Source organism: Pezoporus occidentalis, unplaced genomic scaffold (assembly GCF_034315485.1).
Source record: "Pezoporus occidentalis ecotype Australia unplaced genomic scaffold, CSIRO_AGI_Poc_V1 ctg347, whole genome shotgun sequence".
In the NCBI taxonomy this organism is placed as follows: Eukaryota; Metazoa; Chordata; class Aves; order Psittaciformes; family Psittacidae; genus Pezoporus; species Pezoporus occidentalis.
Genome location: NW_026915451.1, coordinates 1,240 through 28,204, shown reverse-complemented (window position 1 = coordinate 28,204; position 26,965 = coordinate 1,240). Strand labels below are relative to the sequence as shown.

Here is a 26,965-nt window from a genome sequence, read left to right as displayed (position 1 = left end):
ACCCCACACACACACCCGATCCCCACCCCATAGCAGGTCCTCCTCCACAGCAGATCCCCTCCATAGCGGCTCCCACACACACCCGATCCCCCCACACCTCGATCCCCCCCCCTCGATCCCCCCCCTCTCCCCCCTCCCCGCTCTCTCCTCCCCTCACCCTCCCCACACACACAGCTCTCTCCCCCCTCCCCTCCCCCCCCACGGCGCCGCTCTCTCCTCCCCCATGGCTCACACACACCCTCTCCTCCCCTCTCTCCCCCCTCACCTGGCGCCGCTCTCTCCTCCCCTCTCCTCCCCTCATCCCCTCACCGCCTCAGGCCCCATCCGGTTCCAGCCGGTCCGGACCCGCCCTTTGCCGGGAGGGCAGCGTCACTGCTGCGCGCCGCCGAGTGACGTCAGCGCCGCGCCGGGCCTCGCAATGGAGCGGGAGGACGAGTGGCTGCTGCAGTCCCTGAGCCAGTGAGGGGGGGACCGGGACCGATCCCGTTCCCATTCCCAATCCCATTCCCGGTCCCATTCCCGATCCCGTTCCCGATCCCGTTCCCGATCCCATTCCCGGTCCCATTCCCGATCCCGTTCCCAATCCCATTCCCGGTCCCATTCCCGGTCCCATTCCCGATCCCGTTCCCAATCCCATTCCCGGTCCCATTCCCGGTCCCATTCCTGTTCCCATTCCCGTTCCCATTCCCGTTCCCATTCCCGTTCCCATTCCTGGTCCCATTCCCGGTCCCATTCCTGTTCCCATTCCTGTTCCCATTCCCGTTCCCATTCCTGATCCCATTCCCGGTCCCATTCCCGTTCCCATTCCCGATCCCATTCCTGATCCCGTTCCTGATCCCATTCCCGGTCCCATTCCTGTTCCCATTCCTGTTCCCATTCCCGTTCCCATTCCCGATCCCATTCCTGATCCCGTTCCTGATCCCGTTCCTGATCCCATTCCCGATCCCATTCCCGGTCCCATTCCTGTTCCCATTCCTGTTCCCATTCCTGTTCCCATTCCTGGTCCCATTCCTGGTCCCATTCCCGGTCCCATTCCCATTCCCGGTCCCATTCCCGATCCCATTCCCGGTCCTATTCCCGGTCCCATTCCCGTTCTCATTCCTGATCCCAGTCCCATTCCCGATCCCATTCCCGGTCCCATTCCCTTTCTCATTCCTGATCCCATTCCTGGTCCTATTCCCGGTCCCATTCCCGTTCTCATTCCTGATCCCGGTCCCGTTCCCGATCCCATTCCTGGTCCCATTCCCGTTCTCATTCCTGATCCCAGTCCCATTCCCGCTCCCATTCCCGATCCCATTCCCATTCCCATTCTCGTTCCCATTCCTGATCCCATTCCCATTCCCGCTCCCATTCCCGATCCCATTCCCGGTCCCGGTCCCATTCCCGGTCCCGTTCCCATTCCCGGTCCCATTCCCGGTCCCATTCCCGATCCCATTCCCATTCCCGATCCCATTCCCGTTCCCATTCCCAATCCCATTCCCATTCCCGATCCCATTCCCGATCCCGTTCCCATTCCCATTCCCGGTCCCGTTCAGCCGCCGCTCCTTCCTGCTCCTTGTCCCCGCAGGTACGAGGACCTGCACGTCTTCGAGCTCCAGGAGCCCACCCGCCTCCTCGAATGGGCCCCGGGGAACCGTGAGTGCGCGCCGGGCCTGAGGGGAGCCGTGGGGAAGGGTCGGGACGGGGCCGCAGCGTGGGGCTGTGCAGGGCTGGATAGCACCGCGGCGCCGGGGTATGGCCGTCACCGTGACCCTGTGCTTCCCCACCCCGAGGTGTCTTCGTGGCCGGGTATGGAGAGGCCGGTGGGAACGAGATCCTGCAGCTGCTCCCGCCGCCCCCCATGCGGGAGGAGGGCACCAAGGTGGGTGCTGCGGGCAGGACGGCGCCGACCGCATCCCGCGGGGCCCCTCGCCTTGGGCTCCCAAAGGCTGGGGTTCAGCGGCTGTTACCCGGGCCCTGCCGCGCTGATAAAGGGCTTGGCCAGGTTGCGAGGAGGAAGGGTTTAAGTTGGTGGAGGGGAGATGTCGATGAAGGTTGGGGCTCTGCATCGGGACTGCAGCGATGGGACAAGGGGTGATGGATTCAGACTGAAACGGGGGAGATTTAGGTTAGGTACAAGACAAAAGCTCTTCCCTGTGAGGGTGCTGGGAGACTGGGATGGGATGAATGGAGAAGCTGTGGCTGCCCCATCCCTGGCAGTGTTCAAGGCCAGGTTGGACACAGGGGCTTGGAGCAAGCTGCTCCAGTGGAAAGGGTCCCTGCCCGTGGCAGGGGTTGGGACTGGAGGAGCTTTAAGCTCCCTTCATCCCAAATCAGGCTGGGATTCTATGATATGATTCTTGACAGAGCTTTCTCCAGATCCTCTCTAACTGTTTGTGATCCCTCAATCCTACAGCTCCTGTTGAAACAGGCATTGCTGGGCAGGCAGAAGAGGGTGGCTTGTGTCTCTGCCTCTTGTCAGGGTAACCAACCACACCAAGCTCTGCATTGTTAAGTGATAAGAAATCACTTTGCTTCTGATTTCTAGAGCCTGTTTCCAGAGAGAGAATTCAAGGTGGAATGTGGTGGGTTTTCCGACCGCCCCATACACAGCCTGAAGTGTGTGCCTGGCACCAGGTAAGGCACCGAGGTGCTTTCAGGGCATATTGGAGATGCAGAAGGAGTTCATCCACTGGGAGAAAGCTCCTTTTCCTTCCTTGCTTCCTGACCTAGCTGTGAGAGTACGGAGGGGAGCTGCTGGCCAGTGACATGTAGTGCTCCTCCCAGCACCTTGCATTGGTGTTTGGAGAGGAGCAGTGGTTGGGGTGCTCATCAGAATGGATTGCACCCTGCTGCTGCAGCCCTGCCAGCCCCAGGGGCTCTGTGTGTGTGTGTGTGTGTGTTCACAAAGGTTTCCTTTCCTGCTGTTAGACCAAGCAAACACACTTCCCTCTGGCTGAGTCATTTCACCCCTTCAGCTCTCTCCTCCCACACAAGCCCCTGATGCTACTCTGGGGCTCTTTGCACCAACCTTAGTCTAGCTCTTGTGGAATACGTGTTAATTCAGTGCCATTCCCTGGGACTGTTTACCCTCGTGTGAGGAGTTCTGGGATTCTGGTCCTTCCAGCCCCTTCTCGCCTCCAAGCACAGGGAAAAGCCTCTGAGCACAGGAGGAGCAGCAGAACACCTTGTCCCAGGCTCTTCTCTGCTCCTGGAGAGTTTTATGGGGTTCTTTTTGTTCTTTCAGCTTGCTGGTGACCAGTGGCCCACCAGACAGCTCCCTCCAGCTCTGGAAGGTGTCAGCAGAGGACTCTAGTAAGGAACAGACACGTTTCTCAGTTGGAGTAGTTTCACAATGCAGTCTTTGCATCAAGCATCTTTAGCTTCCCCTTTTGCCTGGGTATAAAATGAGGAGAGGAGCACCACTCCCATTAGGTAACATCCTGAGTGACTGCCCTTGCATGGCAGGGGCTGGAGAAGGGCACAAGAGAAGGATCTGTGCCAACTCTGGTGGCTTGGAAAGATGGGGACTTGCCAGCATAAACCTCCTAAGGGAATTAGGAGATTTAGGCCTCTCACAGTGGCTTTCCACTTAGTTGTAAGCTCTTAATCATACAAACAAACCCCTTCTTTATCCAGCTGGCACAGTGTTACCTTTGAAACTCCAAAGGTTGAAATAACAGAGCTCCTTACACCACTTTTCAGGTTATTCCATAAACACCTCAGTTCTCCAAGCCTCTGTCTGCCATAGAAAAAGGGTTGCTGTTGCTTTGCTGCAGCAAAATTGGGAAACCCTTTGAAACCACCAGAAAGGAAGTGCAGAGCATTGTCAAAAGCTTTCTTACTCTTCCTCCTTGAAAATCAGCATCTTGCTTCACAACTTCCTATATGTTTGGCTGGATTTGCCATGGTAATCCTGGCTGGATGTATTGGCACAGTGGGTTTATTCTGGTGAGGGCTTTAGTCGTAATTGGCTTCCTTGTTGCTTTAGTAGGTCACTTTTAGCTTTGTGAAACAGCTTAATCTCAGGGCTTACTTGGCTCCTCATGTGCTTTACAGCTGCTCTTATCTCCCAAACAGATGTTATTAAACCTGTAAGTGCCATACCTACAGAAAATGGGCATCCTTGGGCTAGAATTGCAACCACAGCAGCCAGAGCCCAGTGGGTCCTGCATGGATCAACCCTTGACAGTGTCCACATTACAGAGGTGGAATCAAGGAAAAATATCGACGTGGCAGGTATTCAAGTCAGATGTCTGCTGGTGCAAAGCTTTGGGTAAAGCAAGAGGAGCTGCCCAAGCAGCAAACACTTCACTGCGTGGGTGCTTCCAGACACATGCCCAAGGGTATAAAGATGTATCCTGAAAGCAGTTACAATGCTCTGGGCTGTCTCCAGCTTCTCACTACTCCCGTGCCAGTGATTCCTCAGGCTTCTGCCCCAGATCTGAGTCCTGAGAGAGCACTACAGATGGTTTCAGTGCACAGAATTGGGTTAGCAGAGGGATGCTGCTGCATGCGTTGGCCCCGACAAGGGAGGTGCTGGCCTCAGAGTCACATCGCTCACTGGCATCAGTTTGCTCCTGAGTGAGCTCTGTGTGACTCTGTGATATCCTCGGGCAGGTTGAAGCCATTCCCCTTGTCCTGGCCCTACAGGCCCTTGTCCCAAGCCCCTCTCCAGCTTTCCTGCAGCCCCTTCAGGCACTGGAGCTGCTCTCAGGTCTCCCCTTCAGGAGCCTTCTCTTCTCCAGGCTGCCCCAGCCCAGCTCTCTCAGCCTGGCTCCAGAGCAGAGCTGCTCCAGCCCTCACAGCAGCTCCATGGCCTCCTGTGGCCTCGCTCCAACAGCTCCACGTCCCTCTTTGTGTTGGGGACCCCAGAACTGCACACAGTGCTGCAAGTGGGGGGTCTCACAAGAGCAGAGAGGCAGGATCCCCTCCCTCAACCTGCTGCTCACGCTCTGGGGGTGCAGCCCAAGGACACAGTGCTTTGAAAGCCACCCCCAGGGACAAGGCTCAGCCAAATGCTCCTCACACCACCTGAGATCCTCCTCTCTTTTCCAGCCCCCAGCAGCAGCGAGGAGCTCAGTGGCCTGGCATTCCTGGACTCCAACACCTTGCTCCTGTGCTGTGCCAAGGGGCAGCTGTACCTGGGTGATGTTCGGCAGCCGCAGGCTCCCTTGGAGGCTGTGTGTGTCCCCTGGGTGCTGGGTGACGAGCGGTGGTGCATGGGAGTCAGGCAGACAGCTCCAGGCTCTGCCTCAAGCTCCCAGCCCATAGCTTGCCTCTCGAGCAGAGGCCACCTCACCCTCACAGATGTAAGGAAACCCTCGGAGCCTTTGGCCTCAGCCAAGTGCAGCGTTCCCTCGCCCAGCTCTGAGGCAGAATTCCTGTGTGTGTCCTGGGCTCCTGCTCTGGAAGGCTGCCTTGCCATTTCAGGTATGTGCTCTGGGGCACAGAGCTCCTTTTCTGGAGGCTTTTTTTGAATCATAGAACGGTTTGGGTTGAAGGGATCTTAAAGCTCCTCCAGTTCCAATCCCTGCCACCAGCAGGGACCCCTTCCACTAGAGCAGCTTGCTCAGTCCTGCCCAACCTGGCCTTGAACACTGCGTCTACCTCTTCCTTGCACTGGAGTTCCAGTGTTTCACCGCCCTCACAGGAAGAGCTTCTGCCTTATCTCCAACCTGAACTTCCCCTGTTTCAGTTTGAACCCATCACCCCTTGTCCTGTCACTGCAGTCCCTGATGAAGAGTCCCTCCCCAGCATCCTTGCAGCCCCCTTCAGACACTGGAAGCTGCTCTGAGGTCTCCACGCAGCTTCTCTTCTCCAGGCTCAGCAGCCCCAATGTTTTCTCGTGGGAGGTGCTTGAGCCCTCTTGTGAAGACGGGACCGTTTGAGCTGTGTCCTTATCAATTCCACCCCACCTCAAACACCCCAGGCAGGGGGTGGCTGTTCAGAGCTGCCCCTGGAGCCAGCAGACCTGGGAGCTCAATGTCCTCTACTGCTTCTCCCCAGCAACCACAGATGGAGCCTGGGTGGGTTTGGGGGGGCTCCAGCTTCCCTCCTGGGAGAACAAACACCCCGAGCTCTCTGCACTCACTGCCCTGATGGTGCCACTGACCTCCTGGCTGCAGGGACACTGCTGATAACAGCAGCTGGGCAGCAAAGGCTGCCTCATGGCCAGAGCGTTGCAAAGTCCAACCAGTGAATGTGGAAGCTGGGGGCATTTGGCCTGTGTTCACCTCCGCAGCTGGGAGCTCAAGGCAAGCTCCTCAGAGGCTTTGGCTGCTTTGCTCTGCCAGGTTTTCAGGCTGAGCCTTTGGCCTGGTTTCTCTCCCAGCAGCACTGGAACAACGCGGTTGACTTGTGCTGTCTTTCTGGTTCCTTTTACCCAGGTTTCGATGGGACTGTGCACGTGTATGACACTGGGAGCTGGGACAGCAACGCCAGGCCAGCAGAACCAACCTTTGTCCACAAAGGCCACACGTTTGGTGAAGAGGACAGCAAGGGAGACCCTCCCCTGGTCACGGCTCACACGTGGCACCCACAGAAACCAAGAACTTTGCTGTCAGCAGCCAGCGATGGCTCCCTGAGCATCTGGGACTGGGTTCAGCCCGGAGGGACGTGTGGGTAGCTTGTACTTGTGGTGAGCTGCGAGGTGTTTCCTGTCTCTCTTCTCCTGCGGGGAGGCTGGGAGGTGGCCATTTGCATGCACAGACTCTGCTGAGCTGCTTGTAGTGAGCAGAGCCAACTGCAGAGAGCTCCTTTGAAACAGAATGTGAGCTCCTGATGGTGTGCTTGTTCCCCTGTCTCCAAGTGGCAGTGTAGTAGCCTGCTTGTATCTGCCGACAGCGAACATCCTGCCACCGTTTTATCATAGCCCCACGTCCTGCCTTGTCACACACGTCCTGCCTTGTCACACACGTCCTCTTCAGAAGCACAGAGCCACCACAAAAGGCGTAGTTGGAAGAAACAAGCTGCTCTGTGGTAGATTTAACCCATTGTCCCCCCGCCTGCAGCCCCCAGGGGAGGGCTGTGCACCCCATAGGTGCTGGTTGATCATCACATGCGTGTGTCACGAGTAGGGTGGCCTCTGTTCAGGAAGCCACAGCCTGCAGAAGGAACAGGAACAACCTCTGCTGCCCCAGCCTGCTGCAAGCTTTGTCCTGCCCCTGGCTGAGCAAAGGCACTGGGATGTTCTGGTGCGTTCCCCCCCCCCAAGCTGGAAGTTGAAATGCAATGGAGCTAATGGGAATTCCTGGGCTTGAGGAAGCCAGGCACTGGTTCTACTCTGTTACCAAGGTGCTGTTTAGTGAGGGGGGGACTCTGCTCCTTATCCTGACCATGCAAACCAGCCTGTTTCAGGGAGCAGCTGAAGAGGGGTACAGGCAGGAGGTCCCTGCCTTGCTCTGGCACTGCAGTTTGCTCCTACTGGAGCAGCCAAGCTGCATCTTGCAGGGCAAAGGCTCACAGAGTACGTGCCAGGCTGCATCCTGCCTCCCAGCACCCTGCATTCCCTGTCCCCTCATGCCTTCCACTGCCTGTTTCTGCAGTCAGGATGGTGGAGAGGGTTCTGGGAGTTGAGCCTGGGTGGGCTGGGTGCTGCAGTGGGTGGCTTGGGGTGAAGGTTGTGCTGGGGAAGCCTTGGAGCTGGGAATGTGCTGTACTGACCTTCACTGCTGGGTCAGGGACACGCATGTTTGCCTGCGGGGGCTGAGGCTGGAAACCTCTCTCTGCCATCTGATAACAGAGGGAAGCTTCTCATGGGTCTTCTCCCAGCACCAGCTGTGTGGGCTTTGCCATTCCACACCCAAAACTATCCCCAAAGTATCCCAAAGCTATCCCTGCCTGTGTGGCAGTGTGAAACAGGGGCCTGTGGCCTGCCTGAACCCGGAGGGGTGATGCTTTGAAGCCCTTGTCACCACCAGCAGTGGGAAGAAGAAAGCCCCTTTGAGCCCGAAGGAGCTGAGCGCTGGTGCAGCAATGCCTCCTCTCCACCCCTGGGAGGTCCCCAGCAGAACCAGTCCAGCTCTGGCCATGTCACACTGGGGTCTTGCCAGGGGCTGGGAGGATTTGAGCCCCAGTGAGGGGCTGCAGAGGGCTCCTGGCTTTCCAGGCTCTCCATGTCAGGTACCGGGTCCATGGGAGCACCGTGTGCCCATGCCCTGCACTGGGATGTCCAGAGTGGTGAGGGCAGGAGGTTCTGGGCCGAGAGTGGGACCTGGAGCAGTCCCAGCAAGGGTGGTGCGTGGCTGATGGCTGGAGGGTGCCCAGGGAGGGATCCTGGAGCTCGGGCACTCCTGGGAATCATAGAATCATGGAATGGTTTGGGATGAAGGGACCTTAAAGCTCCTCAGCTCCAACCCCTGCCCCGGGCAGGGACCCCTTCCATAGAGCAGCTTGCTCCAAGCCCCTGTGTCCAACCTGGCCTTGAACACTGCCAGGGATGGGGCAGCCACAGCTTCTCTGGGCACCCTGTGCCAGCGCCTCAGCACCCTCCCAGGGAAGAGCTTCTGCCTAAGAGCTCAGCTCAGTCTCCCCTCGGGCAGGTTAAAGCCATTCCCCTTGGCCTGGCCCTACATCCCTTGTCCCAAGCCCCTCTCCAGCTTTCCTGCAGCCCCTTCAGGCACTGGAGCTGCTCTCAGGTCTCCCCTTCCCGCAGCAGAGGGGCAGGATCCCCTCTCTGAGCCGCTGCTCACGCTCTGGGGGTGCAGCCAGCACACGGGGGGGTCCCACAGGAGCTGACTGCAGGGCTCCTCTCCCTACCCGGGGCTGGCCCCCGCAGCCCTCCCCACCACCAGACTTCCTCCCTGTCTCCCTTGCAGGGCCGTGCTGGGGGAGCTGAGGAGCAGAAGCAGCAGAGCTGAGCCCGACACCCTCCCCGTCACAGTGATGCCAGCAGTGCAGAGGATGCGGAAGCAGACTTGCAGAGGAGCAGGACTTGAGCAACAGCAGTTTGTACCCATCTAAACTTCCCCTTTCCCCCCACCAGAGATCTTAACCCTTGTCTGGCTTGACCTGGATCTGCCAGGGAATGGAGGTGGCCAAACCGAAGCACTCACATCTGTGGTGGAAAGGGATGATGCACAGAGGGATCTCCTCTTAACGTGATGCTGGTGATGGCGTTTCTCATGGAATCCCAGCCTGGTTTGGGATGAAGGGACCTTAAAGCTCCTCCAGCTCCAACCCCAACCCCTTCCACTGGAGCAGCTTGCTCCAAGCCCCTGTGTCCAACCTGGCCTTGAACAATGCCAGGGATGGGCAGCCACATCACTGGCGCCCATCTTCTCCCCCCAAACCCATCCCAGTGGTTTTAAAGAGCAACACAAGGCCTCAAAGCAGAAGTCCCCCTCTTAAAACCACTTCAGCACCTTCTGCAAGAGCTGTTGCAGCATCAGCTTCTCCTCAACCCCTGCTGTTGCACACAGTGGTTGCATTAGGTTTTCCTTTGCCTTTGGGACCTTCCACTCGTATCTCCCCTCTTTGCTGCTCCCTTGACCTGTTGGCCACAATGCCCCTGGGTGTATCCATCCCATAGTGCCAGCCTATAGGGCACAGCTTCTAGGAACTGAACCCTCAACCCGATGGTCCTCAGCAGGCACAGACTGGCCACTGCTTGTTGATCACCTGCAGACCGTTCTTGCCAGGCACCGTGTGGCCATCCCAAATCATGCCCTGTGGGATGCCCAAACCTTCATCCCCTCCTTGGGTCTTGTGGCTGCATCTGCTGGGGGATGGCTGGATTCAGGGCAGTGCTGAGGGGCTGCAGAGGGGTGGGAGGGCTCAGAGGCTGCTCCTCACCCTGGTCCTTGGCAGGAGGAGCTGGATCCCATGTGGTGCCTGTGTCCATCCGCTCTGCTCTTCCAGGACCAGGCTCCTGCTGTGCTGAGGACCCGCTGGACCCATGCCTTGCCCTGTCCTCACCGTGGCAGGGAGCCTGGGCTGGGTTAATGATTCCTCACCCCCCATTTCAGATGGTAACTGCAGGGAGCGGGGAGCTGCTGAGCTCCCCCATTGCAGGCACCTCCTGTCCTGCCCCTGCACAGGAGACACCTCGCTGAGCCCTGTGGCATCAGAGCATCCATGTGTGTAGCTCCAGCTCCAGCTGCAGCCTGGAGCACGGACACGCACGTGGGCACCGGTGTGAGCTGAGGACAGGAGCCAGCTGCCGCTTGGCCACCACGTCTGGAAGGAGGACGTGCCAGGAAGCTCGATGGCCAAAGTCTCCTATGGGATGTGGGGCTTGGAAGGGCAGCTGTGGTTGATCCTGAGTGCCAGGGACCAGGCAGGGGTGTCCCAGCACCGACATCCAGGTAGGTGACAGGCACAGGGATGCTGGGAACACCAAGGCTGGAGCTGGGATGCTGCTGGAGACTTACACACACCTTAATGCAGGAGTGAATGGATTTCCTAGTGAGAAACTGCAGCTCAGGAGAGGAACAGAGGGGGAAGATGCTGAGAGAGCTGGGCTGGTCCAGCCTGGAGAGGAGAAGGCTCCTAAAGGGGAGACCTGAGAGCAGCTCCAGTGCCTGAAGGGGCTGCAGGGAAGCTGGAGAGGGGCTTGGGACAAGGGATGTAGGGCCAGGCCAAGGGGAATGGCTTTAACCTGCCCGAGGGGAGACTGAGCTGAGCTCTTAGGGAGGATGCCGAGGCGCCCATCACCTCCTCTGTGTTGCAGGTGCTCAGACCCCCCAGGCCTGTTCCAGCTCCCCTGTCCCGAGCCAAGAGACGTGTCCGGGCGCCGGGACTGGTTCTTTATTCTCTTTCTTTTGTCCTTCTGAGTTTAATAAACTAGAATAATTTATTTGACAGACACAGAAACATCACAGAGACCGGGGGGGGGGCGAGGAGCAGTCACCCAGAACAGTACAAAGGAACCACTTACAAAAGAAGTACCACGCTGCCCATCAGCTTAACCCCAAAACTGGGGGGGGGAAGGCACCCCCCCCCATCCAGAGGGATGGAGCCATCCCCATGGATCGCTCTCCGATGCCTCCGCTGGCCGCAACGGCACAATAACTAATGGGAATGGTCTCTTGGGTGCGATGGGAGACCCAAGACCCCGGTGTGGGTCCACGGGGTGGGATGGGTGCTGGATGGGCACGAGCACCCGGTGACACACTGCTTAAGGTGGCAAATGCTGTGTGCCCCTTCCCTCCCCATCCCCAAATAGGTGCTTGACCCCGTGCAGGCACAGACAGGGGGAAAACATGGACCAGGGGAGCTTGGCAGCTCGGGAACGGGGGAACCATCCCCAGTGGAATGCCACTGGGAACAAGGTGGTTACACCAAGACCCTGCTGGGGCTCAGAAGGGGCATTTGCAGCCTCTCCCGGTGCGAGCATCGCGTGGCCGATGGCATGGATCCATGTGGGATGCACTTCCCTGCCCTGGCAGCCCACAGCTCCCAGCTCCATCCCTCCAGGGAGGCTGCACTGGTGTAAATCCCATTGGATCTGATGAACCCCCTCTGCCCTGGAGCTGGCTCTTTGAGGAGGCTTTTGGGATAAGACCCATCCTGCTGCCTCCTTTCGGAGGCTCAGCCAAGGGCAGGGGCTCCATGGGGCAAAGCCAGGCTGGTGCATCCCACATGCAGCAGGGCCAGATAGGAGAGGACAGGCTGGGGGTGCCAGGAGGGGACACCCCAAGTGTGTGGGTGCCCTTTCCCATGAGCAGGCTGCCTAGAAAAGACCCGACCCCCCCACCCCATCCTCCCCATTACAAACTGGTGTTGAGACTGGACTTGGATAGAAAACACGTAAAAGAGGCAGCTCATAGGAAAGGGGACATGGGGATGGATGGATGGATGGATGGATGGATGGATGGATGGATGGATGGATGGATGGATGGGGAAAAGGGGGTGCCAATGGAAGCGGTGCAGCCCCCCCAGTGCTTCCAGTACCCCTCCGGCCGTGCCCTGCAGTGGCTTTGGCAGCTGCATGAAGTGACAACACCAGTGGCACAGCTGGAGGGTTATAATTGCTGTGACCAGCGGGCGAAGCCGGAGCCTCCGGTACAGGTAGAAACCAAACTCCATCATCATACAAAAGGAGAAGCAGCCGGATGTGCCCCCCCGGCGGCAGTGGGGACACGGGGTGGGGGGGGCTTATCTGTCATTGAGCTGCGGGGAGTTCGTCCGCTCCTCCTCGTCCTCCTTGTCGTCCTTCATGCCCTTGAGTCGCTGGCGGGCGAAGTCTTCGAAGACGATGTCGTCGTCGCTGGTGGGGACAGGAGGGAGAGGGGATGTGATGGGGGACATGGGGGGGAGATGGGGGCTGGGATGGTTCGTGCTGTGCTGTGGGGGTGCAGCTTGGGGGGGGGGGGGGGCTTAAACCTTCGTCCTTCCGCAAAAAACCTTGTGTCTCAAAGGTTGTCGTAGAACGATGGAATGGGTTGGGTTGGAAGGGCCTTAAAGATCATGGAATGGGTTGGGTTGGAAGGGTCTCAAAGATCATAGAACCATGGAATGGGTTGGGTTGGAAGGGTCTTAAAGATCATGGAATGGGTTGTGAGGGTCTTAAAGATCATAGAACCATGGAATGAGTTGGGTTGGGATGGGCCTTAAAAATCATAGAACAATGGAATGGGTTGGAAGGGACCTTAAAAATCATAGAACCATGGAATGGGTTGGGTTGGAAGGTGTATTAAACATCATAGAATGGATGGGTTGGAAGGGTCCTTAAAGATCATAGAACCATGGAATGGGTTGGGTTGGAAGGGTCTTAATGATCATAGAACAATGGAATGGGTTGGGTTGGAAGGGTACTTAAAGATCATGGAATGGGTTGGGTTGGAAGGGTCTTAAAGATCATGGAATGGGTTGGGTTGGAAGGGTCTTAAAGATCATAGAACCATGGAATGGGTTGGGTTGGAAGGGTCTTAATGATCATAGAACAGTGGAATGGGTTGGGTTGGAAGGGTCTTAAAGATCATAGAACCATGGAATGGGTTGGGTTGGAAGGGTCTTAAAGATCATAGAACAATGGAATGGGTTGGGTTGGAAGGGTCTTAACGATCATAGAATGGATGGGTTGGGTTGGAAGGGTCTTAAAGATCATAGAATGGATGGGTTGGAAGGGTCCTTAAAGATCATAGAACCATGGAATGGGTTGGGTTGGAAGGGTCTTAAAGATCATAGAATGGATGGGTTGGAAGGGTCCTTAAAGATCATAGAACCATGGAATGGGTTGGGTTGGAAGGGTCTTAAAGATCATAGAACCATGGAATGGGTTGGGTTGGAAGGGTCTTAAAGATCATACAATGGTTTGGGTTGGAAGGGTCCTTAAAGACTGTAGACTCATGGAATGGCTTGGAAGGGGCCTTAAAGATCATGGACTGATTTGGGTTGGAAGAGTCTTAAAGATCATAGAATCACAAAATTATTTAGGCTGGAAGGGTCCCTAAAGATTATAGAATCATGGAATGGTTTGGATTGGAAGGGTCCTTAAAGATCATAGAATGGTTTGGGTTGGAAGGGTCCTTAAAGATCATGGAATCATGGAATGGGTAGGGTTAGAAGGGGCCTTAAAGATCATATCAAATAGGTTGGGGTGGAAAGGTACTTCAAGGTCATAGAATCATGGAATGGATTGGAAGGGTCTGAAAGATCATACAGTGGGGTGAGTTGGAAGGGTCCTTAAAGCTCATAGAATCAGGGAATGGGTTGGAAGGGTCCTTAAAGATCACAGAATGGATTGGGTTGGGATCGTGGAATCATCGAATGGGTTGGATTGGAAGGGTCCCTAAAGATTACAAAATCATGGAATGGTTGGAAGGGGCCTTAAAAATCACGGAATCATGGAACAGTTTGGGTTGGAAAGGTCCTTAAAGATCATCAAATGATCTGGGTTGGAAGGGGCCTTCAAGCTCATCTATTTCCAGCATCCGGAACATGCACCTCCATCCCCAGGAACACTATGGGGACACCACATGGACCCCATAGGGACATCCCCCCCCATCCCAACACACGACCCGGCGGGTGCTTCCTTACTGTGGTTTCTCCTGGGGTGTTTGGAAGCCATGCAAGGAGATGGCAAAGGAGAGAAGAGAGATGGGCACAACAAGCGTGGTGGGTTACGTGCACGGGGTTAGTCACCATGGCGCGGGGTTAGTGGGTTAGGGGGTCCCATGAGACCTTTACAAACCCTTCCCCTTCCCACACAGACCCCACATTGGGTGGGAAACGATGGGTTTTGTGCCTCTTACTTTGTGTCCAGCTCTATCAGGTTCGTATCTATGGGGGCTTCGTTCTCTGGAACTGAACAGAGGGATGGCACAGGATCAGTCAATGCACACACCGGGATCTTCACCACTGTCCCATTGGATGGGCGAGACCCACCAGTGGTGTTTGGCAGGACCAGGGTGATGGGGACACCCCCAAGGACCTGCTCCTTGGTCCACAGGTTCCTCAACAGGAGGTGGAAACCTCCATCCACACAGATAGGGGAGTGGGATGTTCCCCTTTCCCTCCATGCCCTCCCATCCCATCCCCTCCCACCCCATCCCATGGAGGTCCCGCCCCACACATGGAGCTGGCTGGTGCCCACTCACCATCCCGATGTGCCGGTTCCTCCTTGGGTTTGGGATGCATCAGGGTGAAGGGCAGCTCCACTGCGACGTCGCTGCAAGAGATGGGGCAGAGCTGGGGTGGGAGCAGCAGCATCACCCCCATCCCCACTGCTGGAGACACCAACAGGGAGAAACCCTGTAGTACCCTCAGCGTAACTCCTTTAGAGCCACCACGCTCCTTGCTTGAGCTTGACCCCATGGCTGGGATCAGCACAAAGACCCCCCGGGACAGTGGTTGTGCACAAGGAGGACATTGGGTGCCCCAAATCTGCTGTTCAGCAGCTTAGAAGCTGCTGAGGATCCAGATTCTCTGGGATTAGGCTGCGTGTCTGTGAGCATCAGTGCACCTCTGGTGCCATGGGACCATTAAAGCTCATGGCATGGCTTGGGTTGGAAGGGACCTTAAAGCTCATGGAATGGGTTGAATGGGTTGGGTTGGAAGGGGCCTTAAAACTCATGGAATGGCTTGGGTTGGAAGGGACCTTAAAGCTCTTGGAATGGCTTGGGTTGGAAGGGACCTTAAAGCTCATGGCATGGCTTGGGTTGGAAGGGACCTTAAAGCTCATGGAATGGGTTGGGGTGGAAGGGACCTTAAAGCTCATGGAATGGGTTGGGTTGGAAGGGGCCTTAAAGCTCATGGAATGGGTTGGGGTGGAAGGGGCCTTAAAGCTCATGGAATGGGTTGGGTTGGAAGGGGCCTTAAAGCTCATGGAATGGGTTGGGGTGGAAGGGACTTTAAAGCTCTTGGAATGGGTTGGGGTGGAAGGGGCTCATGGAATGGGTTGGGTTGGAAGGGGCCTTAAAACTCATGGAATGGGTTGGGGTGGAAGGGGCCTTAAAGCTCATAGACTCCTGGAATGGCTCACTAGCATGGTGATGGTGGGAGAGGCTGACCATGGCCCTGAGCTCCTCCAGGGATGGGGTTGGGTGGCCTCAGCATTCCTGGGAATGCAGCAGGAACCATGGTCCCCATAGACCCCATGTTAATGGGACCAGTGTGAGGATGGAGACCAGGAAAGCCCTGGAGACTCCTCCCCACAGCCCATCAGCCCCAGAGAGCCACCTTGGTGCTCTCCTCACCCCTGGGTCCTTCTCACACCATCTCCACTGCTCTGACCCAGGGCTGGGGGGATGAAGGATGAGACCCTCATCACCATCCCAAGTCTCACAACTCCTCACCCCACCACCAGCCCCACCTCTGGTGCTTGGCTTTGGGTGAGTGGTGGCCCCAAGAGCATCCTTTGGATGCTCTTCACCCCACGGTGAAGGTGGCAGTGGAGGGGACCAAGGGGGTGGGTTTGGGGTGCAATGGGGGGCGCAGGGGTGGGTTGGGGCATTACCTGGAGGCGAGGTCTCCCAGCAGCCTGGTGTGGGTCCAAGGAGACAACAGGTTAGTCACCATCCCACCACAGACATGCAACCACCCCACCAAGCATGTCCCACACGTGTGTCCCCATCACGCTGCTGAGTCCCACCAGAGCCTTGGGGGTACCAGCTCAGGGGGGTCCCCATCACTCACCCTCCTCGTGACACCACCAGCTTCACCTTCACCTTGTAGGAGACAATAATGCCCAGGATCTCCTTGTTGGCTCCATCTCTTAACCTGGAGGAAGGGGCGGGTGGGTATCAGTGAAGGGATGTCCATAGGGACCAACGCCTGCATCCTCCTCTAGGTCCCCCCATAGGGTCTCCTGCACCCCGAGCATCCCCCCCTGGAGCAGGGCCTGGTCCTGCCCCAGCAGTGCTGGTGGGAGCAGAGCCCTGGGGGGGTCATGGTGGGCTCACAGGGTGCTGGAGGCCAGGTTGGTGTCCTCGTGCTTGAGCTTCCCGTCCAGCGCCAGGCCCCGCTTCTCCCGGTTGTTGGCCAGGAATGGGGTCAGGGTGTAGACCTTGCAGAACGTCGAGCTCGGGGCCACCATGTCACTGGGGGTGATGGACACCATCAGAGGCTTCCCCACCTCCGATAACCCCCACGGGCCACCCTGGACATCCCATCCCAGTCTGGGGAACACCCCTGCCATACGTTCAGTCTGGAGGTCATCCTAGAGGACATCTCCATCCCAAGCCCATCCTAGAGGACATCTCCATCCCAAACCCATCCTAGAGGACATCTCCATCCCAAACCCATCCTAGAGGACATCTCCAGCCCAGACCCATCCTAGAGGACATCTCCAGCCCAGACCCATCCTAGAGGACATCTCCATCCCAAACCCATCCTAGAGAACATCTCCATCCCAAACCCATCCTAGAGCACATCTCCATCCCAAACCCACCCTAGAGGACATCTCCATCCCAAACCCACCCTAGAGGACATCTCCATCCCAAACCCACCCTAGAGGACATCTCCATCCCAAACCCATCCTAGACGACATCTCCATCCCAAACCCATCCTAGAGGACATCTCCATCCCAAACCAATCCTAGACGACATCTGCATCCCAACCCAAGACCCAGTCCAGACATCTCCATCCCAACCCCAGGCATCTCCATCCCAGACCCATCTCAGATATCCCCACCCCAGCCTTGTGAACATCCATCCCAACCAACCACCTATCCCAGACTTTTCCATCCCAGCCTGGTGAATGTCTCCATCCCAACCCAACACCCAGCCCAGATACCTCCATCCCACCTCCACCCCAACCCCAGACATCTCCATCCCAGGTCCATTGTAGAGAACATCTCCATCCCAGACCCAGCCCAAACATCTCCATCCCAGCCTTGAGAACATCTCCATGCCAACCAAACACCTATCCCAGATGTCTCCATCCCAGCCTGGTGAACATCTCTATCCCAACCTATCCCAGACATCTCCACCCTGGTGGGGCGAATATCCTTATCCCAACCCCAAATTCAGCCCAGACATCTCCATCCCAAGCCCATCCTAGAAGACATCTCCATCCCACCTCCATCCCAACCCCAGCCCCAGCCCAAACACCTCTCCCTGCCCCATCCCAGAGCCCATCTCCACCCAGGAGGCCACAGCTGGTGACATCCCCAAGGCACCATCAACAGGGGGTTTCCACCTCCCCGCTCCTCCCACCAGGACCTGCTCGCTGAATGCAACATCCCACTGGTGCTGCACTGGAGCAGGAGACCTCCCGGGCTCCTGCAGGGCTCCATGGGGTCCCTCATGCTGTCCCCAGGCAGCAGGTACTCACTCCGCGTCCTCCACGGCCACCGGGCACTTGTACTGGGCGGTGTTGAAGAGGCAGATGTCCGCGTACTGGCGCACTGGGGCGAGAGATGGAGCCATGGGGGTCAAGGAGGACCCCAACTGGGGTCGGGGACAGCAGCGGGGATGGACACATCCACGCTCCTCACCTGAGATCTTGATCTTCTTCACCGTCTTGTTGGTGTTGTTGGTGACGTGGACGTTGACGCTGATGGGCTCTCCATGGTAGTAGATCTGCGGAGGGGCGAAGGGAGGACAGGGAGGTCTCCATCACCCCTTGGGCCACCCCACAGCGTCCCCCCATGAGGCCCTCACCCACCTCCTTGTCCAGGGAGGCCTCGAGGTGCAGGGGTTTGTCGGACATGAGGAACTGCCGCGTGGTCTCTGCCATGGGCTGGGGGCCGGGGCGCTCCGGCGCGTACTGCACCTTCCGGATGACCAAGCGCACCGAGTTCCTATGGGATGGCGACAGCAGAACCTCTGCCCACGGGGTCTCGCTGGGCCCGGTTTGGGTCAGACCCTTGTTTAGGGCAGGAGGAGGATGCTGCGAGGGGCAGCTCCAGGGTCAGTCCAAGCAGGGTCATTCACAGTGCTGGATGTCTCCATCCCAGCCCCAAGATCAGCTCTGCTCCATCCCTACTCTGGGAAGCATCTTTATCCCATCTACATCCCAAAGAACACCTCTGTCTCGGAGAGCATCTCCATCCCAGCTTCACCCTGGAGAGCATCATCATCCCAACTCCAGCCCTACCCTAGCAAACATCTCTGTCCCAGCCCCAGCATGGAGGACATCTCCATTCCAGACACAGCCTAAGGGACTCCATTCCAGCTCCAGACCCAGCACAGATCTCTCCATCCCAGGCCCAGCCTGGTGAACATCATCCCAGTTCCAGGCCCAGCACACCAGACGTTTCTGTCCCTTCCCCATCCTGGAGTTCACCTCCATCCCATCTCCATCCTGAAGTTCACCTCCATCCCATCTCCATCCTGGAGTTCACCTCCATCCCATCCCCATCCTGGAGTTCACCTCCATCCCATCCCCATCCTGGAGTTCACCTCCATCCCATCCCCATCCTGGAGTTCACCTCCATCCCATCCCCATCCTGGAGTTCACCTCCATCCCATCTCCATCCTGAAGTTCACCTCCATCCCATCTCCATCCTGGAGTTCACCTCCATCCCATCCCCATCCTGGAGTTCACCTCCATCCCATCCCCATCCTGGAGTTCACCTCCATCCCATCCCCATCCTGGAGTTCACCTCCATCCCATCCCCATCCTGGAGTTCACCTCCATCCCAACCCCATCCTGGAGTTCACCTCCATCCCATCCCCATCCTGGAGTTCACCTCCATCCCATCCCCATCCTGGAGTTCACCTCCATCCCATCCCCATCCTGGAGTTCACCTCCATCCCAACCCCATCCTGGAGTTCACCTCCATCCCATCCCCATCCTGGAGTTCACCTCCATCCCATCTCCATCCTGGAGTTCACCTCCATCCCATCCCCATCCTGGAGTTCACCTCCATCCCATCCCCATCCTGGAGTTCACCTCCATCCCATCCCCATCCTGGAGTTCACCCCTATCCCATCCCCATCCTGGAGTTCACCTCCATCCCATCCCCATCCTGGAGTTCACCTCCATCCCATCCCCATCCTGGAGTTCACCTCCATCCCATCCCCATCCTGGAGTTCACCTCCATCCCATCCCCATCCTGGAGTTCACCTCCATCCCATCCCCATCCTGGAGTTCACCTCCACCCCAACCCCATCCTGGAGTTCACCTCCATCCCATCCCCATCCTGGAGTTCACCTCCATCCCATCCCCATCCTGGAGTTCACCTCCATCCCATCCCCATCTCACTCACTGTGGGTACCAATCTGTGGTGCCCCTTCCCCACTGGGCACAGCCCTGCCCAGCCCCTTGGCCGTGGGGCTGAATGGATCCTCTCCACTCACCTCTTGTGGATCTTCTCCTCCAGGTTCTCGGCACAGAAAGCTTTGACCTCATAGTCCACCCCACAGGCCTAGGAACAAGGAGGGTGCTGAGGAGGCAGAGAAACCCCTTTGCACCCCCATAGGAGGTGACCCCAACCAGTGTCTGGTCACCGTGGACAAGGATGGGGGGACTTTACCTTCCCCGTGTCCTCGGGGCCTGGCTGCAGCGTGACGGAGCAGGGCAGGTTGGGGGGGATCTGGAGGAGAAAGGGGGTTAGAAACAGTGATGGGACCCTCAAACCCAAACCAGCTTTTAGCCCTGGAGACCCAAGGGAACATCCCATGGACATGGAGCTGCTGGAGCAAGTCCAGAGGAGGCCATGAGGATGAGCAGGGGCTGGAGCAGCTCCTGTATGGAGCCAGGCTGAGAACATTGGGGCTGTTGAGCCTGGAGAAGAGAAGCTGCGTGGAGACCTCAGAGCAGCTTCCAGTGTGTGAAGGGGGCTGCAAGGATGCAGGGGAGGGACTCTTCATTAGGGACTGCAGTGATAGGACAAGGGGTGATGGGTTCAAACTGAAACAGGGGAAGTTCAGGTTGGAGATAAGGCAGAAGCTCTTCCCTGTGAGGGTGCTGAGGTGCTGGCACAGGGTGCCCAGAGAAGCTGTGGCTGCCCCATCCCTGGCAGTGTTCAAGTCCAGGTTGGACACAGGGGCTTGGAGCAAGCTGCTCTATGGAAGGGGTCCCTGCCCGGGGCAGGGGCTGGAGCTGGAGGAGCTTTAAGGTGCCTCCGTCCCACCTCGAAGGTGAAGGGGTACGCGTGCTCGCCCAGCTTCTTGATGAGCCGCTCCTGCAGGCGCGTCAGGGGCTTCTTCTCCTCGGGCAGGGGGGGGAAGGCCTGAGCGTTGGCCACAAAGAGGTCCTTGCGGAACGTCAGCCCCAGCACGTCCAGGTCCTCGCGCCCATAGCGGAAGGCGCAGGTCAGCGTCACGAAGACTGCGGGGGGACAAGGGCGCGCGTTGGGGGGCACCGTGGTGTGGTTGTATCATGGCATGGTGGCATCACAGCATGGTGACATCATGGTGTGGTGACATCATGGTGTGGTGACGTCATGGCATGGTTGTATCACGTCATGGTGGCATCACAGCATGGTGACATCATCGTGTGGTGACATCATGGCATGGTTGTATCACGTCATGGTGGCATCACAGCATGGAGATATCATGGCATGGTGACACCACGGTGTGGTGACATCATGGCATGGTTGTATCATGGCATGGTGACATCAGAGCATGGTGACATCATCGTGTGGTGACATCATGGCATGGTTGTATCATGGCATGGTTGTATCACAGCATGGTGACATCATGGCATGGTGACATCAGAGCATGGTGACATCATTGTGTGGTGACATCATGGTGTGGTGACATCATGGCATGGTTGTATCATGGCATGGTTGTATCACAGCATGGTGACATCATGGCATGGTGACATCATCGTGTGGTGACATCATGGTGTGGTGACATCATGGCATGGTTGTATCACGTCATGGTGACATCACAGCATGGTGACATCATGGTGTGGTGATATCATGGCATGGTTGTATCATGGCATCACAGCATGGTGACATCATGGTGTGGTGGTGTCATGTCATGGTTGTATCATGTCATGGTGAAATCACAGCACGGTGACATCATGGTGTGGTGACATCATGTCCTGGTTATACCATGGCATGGTGGCATCATGTCATGGTGACATCATGGTGTGGTGACACCGTGTCATGGTTGTATCATGGCATGGTGGCATCAGGGCATCACAGCATGGTGGTATCATGGTGTGGTGGCATCGTGGTGTGGTGGTATCATGGCATGATGGCATTGTGGTATGATTGTATCATGGTGTGGTGGCATCACAGCATGACGCCATGGCATCATGGTATAATGGTATCATGGCACGGTGGCATCATGGCACGACTGTATCATGGTGCAATAGCATCATGGCATCACAACATGGGGGCACCAAGGGGTGGTGGTCTCATGGTGTGGCAACACCGTGGCTTAACGGTATCATGGCGGGGTGGTCTCATGGCATGGTTGCATCACAGTACGGTGACACAACGGCATCACGGCATGGTGGCATCGCGGCACAATGAGAGGATGGTGTGGGGGTATCACTGCAGCACCATGGTGACACCATGGCGTGGTGGCATCGTGGCAAGGTGACACCATGGCGTGGTGGCATCATGGCAAGGTGACACCATGGCGTGGTGGTACCATGGCAAGGTGACACCATGGCTTGGTGGTACCATGGCAAGGTGACCCCATGGTGTGGTGGCATCGTGGCAAGGTGACCCCATGGTGTGGTGGCATCGTGGCAAGGTGACACCATGGCGTGGTGGCATTATGGCAAGGTGACACCATGGCGTGGTGGCATCGTGGCAAGGTGACACCATGGCGTGGTGGCATCGTGGCAAGGTGACACCATGGCGTGGTGGCATCGTGGCAAGGTGACACCATGGCGTGGTGGCATCGTGGCAAGGTGACACCATGGCGTGGTGGCACCGTGGCAAGGTGACACCATGGCGTGGTGGTACCATGGCAAGGTGACACCATGGCGTGGTGGTACCATGGCGTGGTGGCATTATGGCAAGGTGACACCATGGCGTGGTGGCACCATGGCAAGGTGACACCATGGCGTGGTGGCATCATGGCAAGGTGACCCCATGGCGTGGTGGCATCATGGCAAGGTGACCCCATGGCGTGGTGGCACCGTGGCAAGGTGACCCCATGGCGTGGTGGCACCATGGCAAGGTGACACCATGGCGTGGTGGCACCGTGGCAAGGTGACACCATGGCGTGGTGGCACCATGGCAAGGTGACACCATGGTGTGGTGGCATCGTGGCAAGGTGACACCATGGTGTGGTGGTACCGTGGCAAGGTGACCCCATGGCATGGTGGCATCATGGCAAGGTGACCCCATGGTGTGGTGGCATCATGGCAAGGTGACCCCATGGCGTGGTGGTACCATGGCAAGGTGACCCCATGGCGTGGTGGCATCGTGGCAAGGTGACACCATGGCGTGGTGGTACCATGGCAAGGTGACACCATGGCGTGGTGGCATCGTGGCAAGGTGACACCATGGCGTGGTGGTACCATGGTGTCGTGCCACCGTGGCTCATCCCACCCGCACTGGGAAGCACTGGCAGCTCCCAGGATGCCCTATGGAGACGGGGTTGCACCCAGGGACCACCCACAAGCACCTTGGGGTGCCCACCACAAGCCCTCATCCTCTACAGGACCTGGCACCCTCCATGGGGACCAGGGGCTGCAAAATGCACCTGAGGACCCAGAGATGCCATCCCCCGCCCCACGGCGGTGCCACCCCTGAGGGACCCTGGGCACCCGTTACCTTTCCTCTCCTTCAGGTACTCGGGGTCCACCAGCACCACCCCATCTGCAAGGGAACAGCGCAGGGTCAGGGCATGCCGGTGGGGACACGGCTCGAGGTGTGCCCCCTTTATAGGGGCATCACCCCAGAGCTGCGGCCAGGGCTGGGTTATGGGGACGCGGTGGCACATGGGGGACATCTCCTGGGGGGTTCCTGCTCCCCAGAACCTTCCCTCCCACCCCAACTGAGCCCCATCCCCACGTACCCACGGGGTCCACCACGTCGATGTGGTCCACGAAGTCCCTCTTGCCCAGGTAGACGGTGAGCTGCGGGAGGAATGTGGGGACACGGATCTTGGGACCATGATGAACGAGCTCCAGGGGGTCTCCTGGGGTCCCCCCCATCTGGTCACCACCCCCTGAGTCCATGCCATCACCCCATGGTGCCCATGTGCTCCCTTGGAATATGCCATGGGATACTGGGAATGACGGAGAGGGGACGCCAGCTCCAAGCCCTGGTGCCAGCCCCCATCCTGCCGTGCCTCAGTTTCCCTTCCCGATGCTCAGGGCATCTTTGGGATGGGAGATGGACCCATGGCTGCGTTCCTGGGATCTGGGATGGGATCACCTGGGAATCACACACACACACACCCTGGTTTTCCCAGCTTCCCACTCACCTTCCCGTTGGGACTGGCTTTCTTGAAGACCCTGCAAAGCAACAGGAGGGGGTCAGCGGGTGGGACACGGGGCACCCATGGGTGCTGTGGGCTGGGACCTTGCCCCACCACAACCGGCTCCAGCAGCAGCAGGGGCCAGCCCCGTGCCTCGGTTTACCCTGATGTGCACAGTGCAGCACAAGGCGCTGGGCAAGGAGTAGTGCAAGGAGCAGAGCAAGGGTCCTGCTGTGCAGTGTGATGCAGTGCAAGGAGCAGTGCAAGGGTCCTGCTGTGCAGTGTGATGCAGTGCAAGGAGCAGAGCAAGGATCCTGCTGTGCAGTGTGATGCAGCGCAAGGAGCAGTGCAAGGGTCCTGCTGTGCAGTGTGATGCAGTGCAAGGAGCAGTGCAAGGGTCCTGCTGTGCAGTGTGATGCAGTGCAAGGAGCAGTGCAAGGGTCCTGCTGTGCAGTGTGCAGTGTGATGCAGTGCAAGGAGCAGAGCAAGGGTCCTGCTGTGCAGTGTGATGCAGTGCAAGGAGCAGTGTAAGGGTCCTGCTGTGCAGCGTGATGCAGTGCAAGGAGCAGAGCAAGGATCCTGCTGTGCAGTGTGATGCAGGGCAAGGAGCAGTGCAAGGGTCCTGCTGTGCAGTGTGCAGTGTGATGCAGTGCAAGGAGCAGTGCAAGGGTCCTGCTGTGCAGTGTGATGCAGTGCAAGGAGCAATGCAAGGGTCCTGCTGTGCAGTGTGCAGTGTGATGCAGTGCAAGGAGCAGAGCAAGGGTCCTGCTGTGCAGTGTGATGCAGTGCAAGGAGCAGTGCAAGGGTCCTGCTGTGCAGTGTGCAGTGTGATGCAGTGCAAGGAGCAGTGCAAGGGTCCTGCTGTGCACTGTGCAGTGTGATGCAGTGCAAGGAGCAGAGCAAGGGTCCTGCTGTGCAGTGTGTGGTGTGATGCAGTGCAAGGCACTGCACAATGGCCCTGCCGTGCAAGGAGCAGAGCAAGGAGCAGCTTAAGGTGCAAAGTGCAGAGCCAAGGCCCTGCCATGCAAAGTGCAGTGCACAGCACCCAGCACCAGCACCAGCATCAGCACCCAGCACCCAACACCAGCACCCAGCACATAGCACCCAACACCAGCATCAGCACCCGCATCAGCACCCAGCACCCAACACCAGCACCCAGCACATAGCACCCAACACCAGCACCCAACACCAACACCAGCATCAGCACCAGCATCAGCACCCAGCACCCAACACCAGCACACAGCACCCAACACCAGCACCCAACACCAACACCAGCATCAGCACCAGCACCAGCACCCAGGATGCTGCTGTTCCCAGGGCCTTCATCCCCATCCTTCATCCTCCATCCCGATGGATGCCCAAAGACCACAGGGTCCCCCAGAATCCCTCTGGAAAGTCCCCACAGGGAAAGGATGTGGGACCAACATCCCACCGCGGTGCTGGGAATGCTGGAGCAGGCAGGATGAAGCCAGCATTCCCGGTGTGCCTGGAGCAGGCAGGATGAAGCCAGCATTCCCGGTGTGCCTGATTTCGGAAGCTGGTCCGAGCTGCCCTGGCATGAAGCCACCATTAATGGGTTCTCCTCGGATAATCCCTCCCTGCCTTTAAATTCCATTAAAGCCATCCGGGAAGATTAGTAACCAGGGGGCTGGCTGGGAACAGCCATTCCCAAGGCCGGGCTCTGCCTGGAATACCCGGAATTCCTCCAGGATCTGCCTGCACCCGGCCAGGAGCCGCTGGGTTGCCCAGGCACAAGCAGGGAAGGAAAAGGGAGCGGTGACGTTTGGGCCAGGCCCAATGTGTGGTACCCAAGCCGGGGGTGACCACAGTGATGGGGATGGGGTGACCCTCAGCCATGCCCATGTACCAGCGTGACCCCGGCACTGTGACCCCGCATCCCTGCATCTGTGTCCTCACATCCTGTATCCCTGCATCCCTGCGTCCCCACAGCTCTGCAGCCCTGTGTCCCTGCATCCCCACATCCATGCAACCCTGCATCCCCACATCCATGCAACCCTGCATCCCCACATCCATGCAACCCTGTGTCCCCATATCTCTGCAGCCCTGTGTCCCTGCATCCCCACATCCATGCAACCCTGCATCCCCACATCCATGCAACCCTGCATCCCTGCGTCCCCACATCTCTGCAGCCCTGTGTCCCTGCATCCCCACATCCATGCAACCCTGCATCCCCACATCCATGCAACCCTGCATCCCCACATCCATGCAACCCTGCATCCCTGCATCCCCACATCCATGCAACCCTGCATCCCTGCGTCCCCACATCTCTGCATCCTTGTGTCCCTGCATCCCCACATTCCTACATCCCTGTATCCTTATATATATGTAAGCATCCCATATATCCCTATGTATAAGGATGCATCCCTGCATCCTTACATCCCACCCCATCGAGAGCCACAGGGCCCAGCAGGGCCTGGCCAAGCAATTCCCATGGCATGCAGCAGGATTCAGCCCAGAGTCAGGATGACACCGAGGGAGCTGGAGAGGCCTGGGGCGGTGGGGTGGGGTGGGATTATTCCCTTGATCCCAACTGCATCCCAGGAGACAACAGGAGCTGATCCTCTGCCAGGCCCATAAACACCTGGGAACACCAGGAACATCCCGAGAGCCCTTCCCAGGGGACCTCTCATTGCCATTGCCATGGGTGGGATGCTCAGCACGAGGCTTTGCTGGCACCAGGATCCCCAGGGCACAGGGTGGGAGCCAGATCCTGTGCTGGGAATGCTGCTGGAATCAAATATAGGGGGAGGGATACAAAGGGCCTGGGCTCAGCATCAGGGCTGGAGATGCAGGTGCCGGGTCCTGATCCCAAGTGGATGCAGGCACCAGGTTCTGATCCCAAGCAACGCTGGAAAGCCCTGGGAAACAAGGAGCAGCTGGTAATGATGCCCGGTGGGAGTGGGATGGATGGAGGGGTGGGATCAATGGAGCAGTGGGATCAATAGAGGGTTGGGATGGATGGAGGGGTGGGATCAATGGAGCCGTGGGATCAATAGAGGGGTGGGATGAATGGAGGGGTGGGATGGATGGAGGGGTGGGATCAATGGAGCGGTGGGATCAATAGAGGGGTGGGATGGATGGAGGGGTGGGATCAATGGAGCAGTGGGATCAATAGAGGGGTGGGATGGATGGAGGGGTGGGATCAATGGGGGGTGTGATCAGTGGAGGGGTGGGATCAATAGAGGGGTGGGGATGGATGGAGGGATCGATGGGGGGTGGGATCCATGGAGGGGCGGGATCAA

At 57.9% G+C, this 26,965-nt stretch overlaps 2 protein-coding genes across 2 annotated transcripts; one reads left to right on the top strand and one right to left on the bottom strand.

Moving 5' to 3' along the window:
• Positions 1-392: 392 nt before the first annotated feature.
• Positions 393-6,759, top strand: WDR73 (WD repeat domain 73). The gene is made up of 8 exons (XM_062630055.1): positions 393-459; positions 1,568-1,635; positions 1,773-1,861; positions 2,528-2,616; positions 3,227-3,294; positions 4,060-4,218; positions 5,038-5,412; positions 6,369-6,759. Exons 1-8 carry the CDS (start codon positions 419-421, stop codon positions 6,605-6,607), a joined length of 1,128 nt encoding a protein of 375 aa, XP_062486039.1. The 5' UTR covers positions 393-418; the 3' UTR covers positions 6,608-6,759.
• A 5,173-nt stretch (positions 6,760-11,932) lies between these two features.
• Positions 11,933-23,861, bottom strand: ARRB1 (arrestin beta 1; the record flags this gene model as incomplete). Its single annotated transcript, XM_062630065.1, has 15 exons — positions 11,933-12,190; positions 14,178-14,229; positions 14,523-14,593; positions 15,881-15,904; positions 16,060-16,143; positions 16,326-16,463; positions 17,698-17,770; positions 17,861-17,945; positions 18,031-18,166; positions 19,668-19,735; positions 19,844-19,903; positions 20,444-20,640; positions 23,054-23,098; positions 23,298-23,358; positions 23,709-23,861. Coding segments are annotated over 15 exons (1,359 nt in total), but the record flags the coding sequence as incomplete, so codon positions are not given.
• Positions 23,862-26,965: the final 3,104 nt, after the last annotated feature.